The sequence below is a fragment of the Eptatretus burgeri genome, chromosome 17 (assembly GCF_056783735.1).
Source record: "Eptatretus burgeri isolate ZD-2024b chromosome 17, Ebu_testis_v1, whole genome shotgun sequence".
Taxonomy (NCBI): Eukaryota; Metazoa; Chordata; class Myxini; order Myxiniformes; family Myxinidae; genus Eptatretus; species Eptatretus burgeri.
In genome coordinates this window covers 47,746,293-47,757,312 of record NC_140977.1, presented here as the reverse complement: position 1 = coordinate 47,757,312, position 11,020 = coordinate 47,746,293, and the positions used below count along the sequence as shown (strand labels likewise).

Here is an 11,020-nt window from a genome sequence, read left to right as displayed (position 1 = left end):
CTTCATTTTCAGATCGGGAGGTAAGTCAGATTTGATCTCTGAGGATAGTGAGAGGTCAATGACCTCAATTACATTGAAATTGTCATTTTTTTTTTTCATGATTCTGGTGCAGTTTGTCTGTTTTGGGAATCATTAAAAAGGGATGTTGCTATGTGTTGGTCCCTTTATCTTCTGGAGAGCCTTTATACAGAATCACAGGATGCAACCATGACTGAACAAGTGCTTTAAATGAAGTCAGTGACCTCAGAAAACAAATTTATTGAAATACACATTTAGGTTATTGTGGTGTCCAGAACAACTTGCATGAAATCGTGTTGTAAGATCATCTGTGCAACCTTAATTTTCTATGTGCACTGAACATAGTCTATAAGCTTAAAGTACAGTGAGGTCAGTTACCTCAGACACATGTATAGTACATACCGGTACATATAATACACACACATTATCCATATAGACGCATAAATATAAAGGTGTCTGATTGCACCTAACAGTCTCCCGAACATGCACATAATGCAGTGCACTTGGGTGCAGCCTTGGTGCACTTGCAGCGGCTGGCACATCCCTCTCGCAGCCGCAGTGGATCAGTTCGTGGCAAGATTTTGATGTTTCTGGCAGTGTCGTCCAAAGAGGCTGCCACCCAGAGGCCTCCTTTGTCCAGCCCCAGTCAGAGTGGGAGTGGGGTTTCTCTCTCGCGGCTGTGGCGCACTGAGATTGACTCCACACTGCGTGCATGCTTTACACTGTTGAACACCAGTAGCTGCGATACTGTAAGAGCAGCAGTTGTGGTGCTTGTGTTGGCCAACTGAGTCTGGTGCTTGATGTTCGCCCCATCGAGGATCATGTTCACCAGAGCAAGGAGGGATGGTGTCACAGAATCTTTGTGGCAGTCAGCTTGGAACGCACCGTCAAAGGTGAACCTGGTCTCAAACATTTCTCTACGTACTACCTGTGCTGCTCTTACTAGGTGCATGGCATCACTGACATGATCACAGGCCTTCTTCAGGGCGGGACCTATATCTTTCTCAAACAAGAGAAGTGTGTCTCGGCCCTGAGAATGGGCTCTCAGATCAGGAAGCATAGAAAGAAGTCTGTCCTTCAGTCTGGTTGTGTGTATTCTGTTGGTTACCTTGGCACCCAGCTGCTCCAGTCTCGTCTTGTAGAGGTTAGCCATGTCTGAGAGTTTAAATACAGGGCATTGTCCTCATCTGCATGCATGTCCTCCATGAATACCACCAGCTCAGCAAAGGCTATGCCATGCAGACAATCCGCATCCTCGTCCTTGAGTGCGGCTGGTCTGATTTTGTTGTATAATGCATGGAGACAGTTGCGATGGTATTTTGCCTCGATGGCAATCATGTCTCCTTTAGACAGCTTGGCCAGCAGTTCAGTGTCCCCCAATTCAGTGGCACATCTCCGAACGTTCTTGTCAATTTCCTTTGTAGCTGCTTCGTGCAAGTCTGCAGTGCCAGCTGACTTATTGCAGAAGAAACAGATAGGCTCGGTTGACTGTGAAAGGCTGTGGGCAGCTGCTGATCATGTGTGCACGGTTGGAGTACCGGTACTAGATTGCTGTCCTGAAGCTGATTCTGCTCTGCTCTGCTGATCAAACATTTTTTTGTTAAACTTTAAACAGCATTTCTTGTGCCACTGAGCACTGTGTGTCCTCAAGGTAGCTTCTACGCCATCGCCATCGCCATCATCCAGTCTTCACATTGAGTTCCATTGGCATGTGCCAAAGTCCCTTGAACTGGAGGAGGTCTTCTGTCAATGATGCATATCCACTACCATTCGGTTTCATGGTTGATCTTAGTGGGCACTGCAAAGGTTCATCTGTCTCTGCTTGGCAAAGAATACAAAGCTCCCAGTTAGTTCTTGGGGGTGGTTTTGATTGCTTGGACGTAAAAGGCTGGGCTGGGTCTATGAGGATATGGCGCTTTGCCTTAGTGACGATCAGGTCTGGGATGCTTGTATCTTGGCTTCGATCATCAGGCAGGGAATCCTGCAACACACAAGTACAACAAATGTGTTAGTACCAGCCACCACAGTTTACATTCATTGGCATCAATATTTGATATGTTGAGGTAATTGACCTCTCACTGTCCTCATAGGTCAAAGCTAGACATCTGTAAATAACTACCAACACTGTGTGGAATATGTCGACACTTTTATTGGAACACAAATGCATGGTTTGTACATCATAAACATGTTTACCATTAACAAATGACGCCAAACATCAATATTGTTACGTTTGAGGGGGGGGGGGTATGCATTCAAAGGGTAATTAGGATGTTTAATTAGGTATGCCATGCTGTTCGAGTTTACCAGGATCTCGATGTAATAAGTAGCAATTCAGTGGTGATAAGTTGTCTAGTAAATGTTCATTTCTTCAAGGGGGGAAATGATAATTGTCACGTAATTAGATAGGGACACGGGATAGGGTAAGTGTGTCTGCGTAAACCCCTTTTTGGTATTCTCTGGAGACTGGCCGTGACGTCACAGGACAGTGCAGCGGATGGCTCCGCCCCGTGATCACGATTGGCGGAAGGCGATGGCGGTGGGCCAATAAACGGCTCGATTGAAGTGACGAGGACAGAAGGATAAAAAGGTTCTGTTCGGGGTCGAAAAGGAAGAGGAAGAAGATTACAACCAGAACGATCGTGTTTTTTTGGTGTGGAAGCTGTGGCGGCAGAGAGCATCCTGGTTGTTGTGCTGAATCGATCGTGTTCTTGATCGTGTCTGGGAGCCTTGCTGAGCCTCGTGCCTCGCTTTGGTTGGCTCTGGGGTTCTGCTGACTCGGAGTGCGGACCTGCCTCCCTCTCCTGCTCGCGGCTTGGCGCCGGAGCTGGTTCCCTGGCGGCTGTGGGCGGACTTGGGCCAGGACCAGGAGGTCGACAGCACCGCGGTTTCTCCTGCCCCCCCCTGACGAGAGCAAGGCCGGCTCGTCCGACGCCGATCCAGGGACAGTTGCGTCCACACCACGGTCCAGCCTGACCACCAGAAATAGCTACGTTTTGTGTGTGTGTGTGTGTGCTTGGCGCCTTAGAGGGATTGAGAACTGTATATTCATTGGAATTGTCTGTGTTTTTTATCCCTCTGTTTTATGCTTTAATTTTTATCTTTTATCCCTGTGTTTTATGTTTTTTTTTATGTTTTATGTTATGTTTTATGTTTTTTAGTTTTAATTATCCCTGTGTTTTATGTTTTAATTTTTTTATGTAATTAAACGCCCGATCCCACACCATCCCGTCGAATCGCCCCGGATCCCTCTTCTTGCCGAGTCTTGTTATTTCTCGTAATAATTAGAAAAACAAATAAACATCATCAACTCAGTGAAAAGTGACTCGTGCCACCTTCCTCGTCCCGTTTGCGGTATAGCGATTAGAACCGCCATGTTTGGGTTGTAAACAAATAAATCGCCTCCATCGTTTTGGCTCATTCTACGTTGGCGGGACTGTTCAAGTCCCGTGAACATCACAATATTTAAAAAGTTGTGGGAGTTTAAAAGTAGCTGTTCATTTTGTGATGCTCGCAACGACTATAAAAATAGGGCCACAACCACATTTTCAACCCTCAATATCTTGGAGTTGACCGCATCTATGGACCTAAAATTTTACGCAGCTTCATTTTGATACCTGGGAAGTATTTTATGAAAGTTTAAAGTAAATCTGAGGGGATCAACTGGGAGGCCTCCGGTGATATGAGGTGGAATGACTCAATACCCTCTCCTTTGGCGAGGGTAATGGATGCAGGGATATCATGATCCTGATGGTCTCGGCGCAAGTGAGGGCTCACCCATGCTGGCGGGATCCTTGTGGGCTCATGGAACTGCTGGCGTGGCAACCAATCCAGGGCTTGTCGTGCAGCGTACTTATATATACTGATGGGCCTGTTGTGGCTGTCAGTGTAATTAAACTATACACTACAGGATGGGGCGTGAAGGTAGCAGACTGCACTCCAGTTATTAACATCTTGGAGATGAGGGAGAAATACGTCTGGTCAAACCAACTTCAGGTTCTGGGAGGAATTCACCCGATGACATTTGCGGGATGGTCGATCATGGTGGTGTAGATTTAGCCCAGCAGGAGGCTTTACGCAAATGAATCAATTGTTGTATATTTCTCTTTGTCTTCTGAGCACATTGGATGCAGAGGCCTGGTTAAACATCAGATCAATACCGGTGAGGCCAGGCCTAATCACCAGCCCACCCCGACAGATCCCTTGGAGCAAAAGGAAGGAAGCTGATGAGCTTGTAGTAAAGATGCTTGATGCAGGAGTCATCGAATTCTCATTAAGTCCTTGGTTGGCACCTGTTGTGCTGATTAAAAAGAAGGATGGGACCACAGAAGCATGTGGTCCCATCCTTTTTTTGTATATCACCAGCTAAACAACGTGACATTCAAAGATTCCTAAAACTCAGAAGTGGCAAGCAAACCAGTACACAATATTCTAGATGAGGCCTCAGTGTTAATACGACCTCTTCAGATTTATTTATCCACAGCAAATACAACCCAAAACCCCATTAGCTTTACTGTCTGGTTTGCCGAGCACCCCCCCCCCCCCACTTCCCCAAGGTTATACTACTGTGTCGTGTTATACCATCCATTTCCCAATCTTTACTTTCCTGAATATGATCCCTCCTCCCCCCAATCTCTGCAATCTACATTACCTCCAAGGTTTGTGTCATATGCAGATTTAGAATGGCCACTCTTTCCCTCACTGTGGATGGCATTGATGTAAATTGTGAACAATAACATTCCAGGTAGAAGGTTTTCGTGTTTGAGCACTGATTCTTGAGGTACTCTGAGACTTATAACCTTCCAGCCCAACATCTTCTCACTCACAACCACCCTTAGCTTCCTTCACTCGGCCAGTTTTCAATCCACTTAGCGACTATACAAGTCATTCCTCAAGCTTTAACCTCAGCTTACATATCACGTGGACAGCCCTGGATCATGCCAGATGAGATATGACCTCAAGGACAACTGATTTATTTTGGAACCACCAAGAGTGGATTGCTGGCTCTTTATCACAATATTTAAATTTCCACATAGAGATAGACTTTACACAATTTATATCTCCTACAGGGACATCAATGAAATACTAAAACAAGCTTGGGAAATGGAATGAGAGGAAGGACAATTTATATCTCCTACAGGGAGATGAATGAAATATGAAAACAAGGTTGGGAAATGGAATGAGAGGAAGGACACGTTGACATAAATAAAATATTTATTAAAAGAAATGAGATAGGCAGTCGAGACAACAAAACTCAGAAAGATATATTGCACAAATCTAAGTATCAGGTGGGGGGGAGAACACCCCTTTTATGGTGCCCACTCAATCATTCAAACTGAACAATGGGGAATAGCTAGGATTGTGGGAGTTATTTCAGCAGATTTCGTACTGTGGAGATGTCGAGCTGCACTGCCCCAATGCCATCTCTGTGCTGCCCGCTCCACTCTGTCACTCGCATGCGAGCTCTCCTTGACTGCATCATAGTTCATCAGGTGGGCCGTGTGGGAAGTTCATAGGTCTGTGTGTGAAACACTACTTCGTCCTGCACTCACTTCCCTCTGCCTGACCCTACAATCTTAGCCCTATGCTAGTCTCTATCGATAACACCGTCTTCCTCGGTGCACATAAAACAGGACAGACCTAACCATTATGTCCCTAGTCACAATGGAAGAATTAACCCTACTCGACCCACGGACAATGGCATGTTAACAGTTTTAACTGTGTCCCCAAGGGTGCACGTGCACATGAAACACACACACACACACACACACACACACACACACACACACACACACACACACACACACACACACACACACACACACACACACACACACACACAATAGTTCTATGTACCTCACTAAATGGCTTCTGAAAGTCGAAATATACTACACCCACTGCATTCGCATCATCCACCCAATCAGAAATTGCTTCATAGAACTTCAATACCTCTCTTGTCAAACATGACCTCCCCTAATAGGTCCATCCTCTATTTGATCCCAAATTCATTAACGTCTCTAACATCTTCCCCACAACTGAAGTTAAACTAGCAGGTGTATAATTCTTTGATTCTGATATTTAAAAAATTAACATCTTATTCTTAAACATTTTAAACATCTCTCATAAATCTGCTGGTTTACAGGCACAGGGGATGGCTCTGAGAATCAATTCATTGTCTAAACATAATTTGGAAGAGGCATAAAAAACTCTATAGCAATGTTAAACTTCAATATGAGATAATAATGGAAATAAAAAACGTTCCTTTTGTGCTGTCATGCACATTGGGGTTGCCGAAGCAAACTCATTGGTTTAGGGGTACAATCTTGGATGGGTCACAGCTCCAATGGCTCATTTTTCTCCAGAGCTGGTAATTTTTTCCAACCTCAGAAGGATGACAGGCTGAGTCGACTTATCTGGTGTTATTTATGGCAAGACATACGCTTGAACTCAGGACCTTGACATCTTAAGCCAGCCACCATAATCGTTCGGCTTAATTAAATAATAAACACACTGACAATTGAAGAAAATCAAAAAAATTTTTAAAGATGATTTGAATTTGTTTGCAAAGGACAAATTCACAGCATTTATTCAAAATAAGAATATATAAAAAAAACAAATTCACATTTTTATTAAAATAAGAAAATTGTTCTTATAATCAAAACATTAAAAAAATAAAAGAATCGGTACCAATCACAATAACAGCAAGATATAAACATTGTATATATTTGTTGAGATGAAAACTCATTTAAACAGTCAGTTCAAACAATGCACTAAATGGTTGTTTATATTTCATGAACAATTATTTAAGGCTCGTAAAGGAGCTTTTTTCAGTCCATTCCATATCAAGAAGAAGAGAACATTTCCCATCCAGCAGATCTCTCCTAAATATCAACAAATGAAAATATCTCAGTTGAATGTTGTTTTGTGACTTTCCATCATATTTTTAGAAATTGTGAACGTTGTGTTCCCTTCTGTTTTGTCTTCAGTTCGTACATTTTGTAATCGTGCTTTTTGTTGGAAAAGGTTTTCCAAAGTGAGTTAGTTTTCCACCGTTGCTTTCTTGGTGCTCATGTAAAATGGGATTCAAAGACCTGTTGATCATTTTACATGAACAGCCAATCCCACAATTGTTAAACAAATTCAATTAAACTCCAACACGACTCTGCCTCTTTCACGTCTCACCAACTCTGGTCTTGGGGCAAACTGATTTTATGGACCACTTTGTGGATGGTTAGAAATTCCTTTTACATCTGGATTATCCATCTATCTTGCAGCACGATGTACTGTATGCAGATATATTGCAACGCTGACCTGCGATAGAGCTGGTTTACAGCTTTGATCTACTCTTGCAGCATGATGTACCCTCGGGTGTTTTGTGTTTCATTTCTTCACTCTTGCATCATTGTTCTCGAGTTGACTTTTGTGTTCTCGAGTTATTATTTCTTTGAATGTGAGTTTGGCAACAATTACATTGTATTAATTGCATTTAAACATCATCAGGGTTCCATTTTATCTGTTTTGTAAGTTCTTTATTGGTTGGTGTAAAACCTTTTTGGGTCGTCCGTGCACAGAAGGTGGTCAACCTTGATTGTTGGAATTTTATTTGGATTTGGTATTTTCTCCTGTTGGAGGTGACACTGTATACATCTACTTGAGTTCTGATCATCGGGTTTTTCGGGTCAGAGCTAAGCAAAACAATAATTCGGGTCGTGGTGGAGAAAGACTATTTTCCTGGAAGAGACGATCTTTCTCTTTGGTTGTAATCTCTATTTGTGGGTTTCAGAAGGTGGAAAAGAGAACTCCCAGGAATCGAAGTATCCACTTACATTTTGGTAAAGGATCATGTTTCAAGGATCAAGTTGTGAAGTTTTGCTGCTCTTATAATTTTGTTCTGAGGATTCATTTCAGAATTGTCACTGAACTCCAGACAGCCTCCAAATTTGACTTGTATATTGTAATATATCCCGGTGTAATTTTAAAGGTCGAATGCTGTTCTTCTTCATCACTCCAACTCTCACCGTCACAATGTCTGTGCTCTTCAGCTTGCAGGTTCTTTTGATTTTATTTGTTAAGATCCTGGTACTTGGTCATTTTCCTAATTTCCACGATATTTAGACTAAAGTCGCTCACACATCTCTTAGCAATGCCATCTTATCCTTTTTGTATTTGATTGTTATATTTAGCCAGAGTGCTTTGAGGGTTTCAGAAGGTGGGAGGAAGTTCTCCCAGAACACAAAATCTCCACCTCCTTTTTAGCAGCGTCTCGCTTAGCGAACGCTGCTGAAAGAGAGCTCAGCGTTGTTGTTGTTGTTCTTCTTCTTCTTCTTCTTCTTGTGAAGACAAAACCTTAATCTCTAGGACTCACCTTTTGTATATACAAGATCCGGATGTCCTTAAATACTGAGCACATGTACACATTCTCACATTAACGGTGCCTTTTGAGAGCGTCTATCATGAACTTTTAAATATATTCGGACATTTGCTTTAAAGTTTCGAAAAGTTCACGTTACTATTTAAAGATTATTCCATTTATCGTATTGTAATTTCGTAAATACATTATTTATTTCGTAAACACACGATATATCGTAAATACGTAAAAACATTATGACGGGTCTCGCTATTGGCTAAATGAAGGCACGTGACGAAATATCGGAAGTTGTTGTTTTTTGTTTTATTTTATTTTATTTTATTTTGGTGGCAAAACATTTAGGACGCTGCTCTTGGACACATTTGTCCTTGTTTAGTAAAGGATCATTATTCATCAACCAAACTGTGAAATCTCATTCTCATAGCCTCATTCAAAGGGATCTTTTCAGAATCCTCACTGAACCTCTGACAGCTGACAGCCTCCACTTGAAGCTCGTTTTGAGTGATATTCCCCGGAATGATTTTTAAGTCCTCGGTGAGGGTTTTCTTTATCATTCCTGTAGCTTCAACTATCACTGGTACAATTTCAGCTTTGCTAAATTTCCGAGTGCTCTCGCGTTAGTCAGTGTGTTAGTTTATGTTTATTGAAGGTTGATAACTGACAAAAATCCTTCGAACACACAGAACACTTGTACGGCTTCTCCCCAGTGTGAGTGAGTTTGTGGTTTTTCAAGGTTGAAGAATGACTAAAAACCTGAGAACACACTGAACACTTGTACGGCTTCTCCCCAGTGTGAGTTTGTTTGTGCATTTTCAAGCTTGATAACCGACTAAAAACCTGAGAACACACAGAACATTTGAAAGGCTTCTCCCCGGTGTGAGTGAGTTTGTGGTTTTTCAAAGTTGACAACTGACGAAAATCCTTCGAACACAAACAACACTTGTACGGCTTCTCCCCAGTGTGAGTTAGGTTGTGGTTTTTTAAGGTTGCTAACTGACGAAACACTTTGGAACACACAGAACACTTGTACGGCTTCTCCCCAGTGTGAGTAAGTTTGTGGATTTTCAAGGTTGAAGAATGACTGAAAACCTGAGAACACACAGAACACTTGTACGGTTTCTCCCCAGTGTGAGTTAATTTGTGATTTTTCAAGTTTGATAACTCACGGAAATCCTTAGGACACACCGAACACTTATATGGCTTCTCCCCAGTGTGAGATAATTTGTGGATTTTCAGGCCTGCTAACTGACGAAAATCTTTGCAACACATGGAGCACTTGTACGGTTTCTCTCCAGTGTGAGTTAGTTTGTGGTTTTTCAAGTTTGATAACTGCCGAAAATCCTTAGAACACACAGAACATCTGTATGGCTTCTCCCCAGTGTGTGTTAGTTTGTGAATTTTCAAGGTTGAAGAATGACCAAAAACCTGAGAACACACAGAACACTTGTGCGGTTTCTCCCCAGTGTGAGTTAGTTTATGATTTTTCAAGTTTGATAACTGACGAAAAACTTTGGAACACACGGAGCACTTGTACGGCTTCTCTCCAGAATGAATCATCATGTGTATCCGGCAATCTGCTTTCTTCGTGAACGATTTACTGCACACACTACATTGAAATGGCTTCTTCTGTTGGTTATCTCGATTTGCGGGTTTCAGAAAGTGAGAGGTAGTTCTCCCAGAATTCAAAATCTCCACCTCCTTTTTTGGTGAAGGATCATTATTCAAAGACCAAGCTGTCTTGAATCTTTCTCCTTTACCGTTAGTTCCCCATTCTTCATGCGCAGAATACGCTTTGCCGTGGAGGATGATTTCCTTTTCCTCTTCCTCTGAGCTCCAACTCTGTTCATTTAATATTCTCCGATTTGTCTGGAACTTAGTGGTTGTTGGTTGTGGGACAGGCCACACCTTTTTAGCTTTTAGCTTTGGTGTGGGGCTCTGTCCTATCATGAGGCAGAGATCCCCTTCCTCACTGGAGAAAGTGCAGTCATTATCCTTTTCAGCACAGATTCCAGTTGCTTGGTGTGGTCGCACAGACTTAGACCTCAGCCGACGAGGTGTCTGTGTCCCTTTCATCATTTCCTCTGCCTGATTGTCATTGTTTGGCATATTTTTGTTACAGCCAGCCATTTTGCTTTCCCCAAGAGGCCGTATAGCCTCAGCTGCTTGACAGGGGTCACCGATGTCCCTCAGAGGAGTCGTTCCAAGAAGGTATATGCCAGGGTTGTGTGTCTGCCGACTCACTTTCTCCTCATTTGTTTGCTTAATAGCTTGCTGTCGCTCAGGATCGCTCACAGGGGAGGTATCCACAACCAAATCCTCCTTCTCCCCACTTTGGATTCTCACGTGTTCCTGGTCTTTTGACTTCTGAGTGAATGATTTATTACACATCGTGCATTTGTGCAGCCTTTCACCAGAATAGGGCCTCTTCTGATTTTGGTAGTTCGATTTATTCCGATAAAATGTATTGCATAAACTGCATCTGAATGGTGTCTCTCCTGTACAAATCCTCATATGTACCTGGTGGATTGAGTTCTGCCCAAATGTTTTATTGCACAGATTACACCAATCCGGACTTGTCACGATCTGTGTGTCCGTGTGTGCCTGAGGGTCAGAAAAGCAACAGCTTAATTTATTGCA

The 11,020-nt window shown here is 42.7% G+C and overlaps 1 protein-coding gene and 1 pseudogene across 1 annotated transcript in view; both read right to left on the bottom strand.

Moving 5' to 3' along the window:
• On the bottom strand, positions 1-1,694 carry LOC147010012 (uncharacterized; annotated as a pseudogene).
• Positions 1,695-5,216: 3,522 nt separating this feature from the next.
• The window catches only part of LOC147010009 (uncharacterized), a 187,754-nt gene continuing 181,950 nt past the window's right edge, over positions 5,217-11,020 (bottom strand). Inside the window, exon 12 of the mRNA XM_085861221.1 lies at positions 5,217-10,984. Coding sequence (XP_085717347.1) covers positions 9,005-10,984 — 1,980 coding nt within the window. The 3' untranslated portion in view covers positions 5,217-9,004. The remainder of the gene's footprint in view (positions 10,985-11,020) is intronic.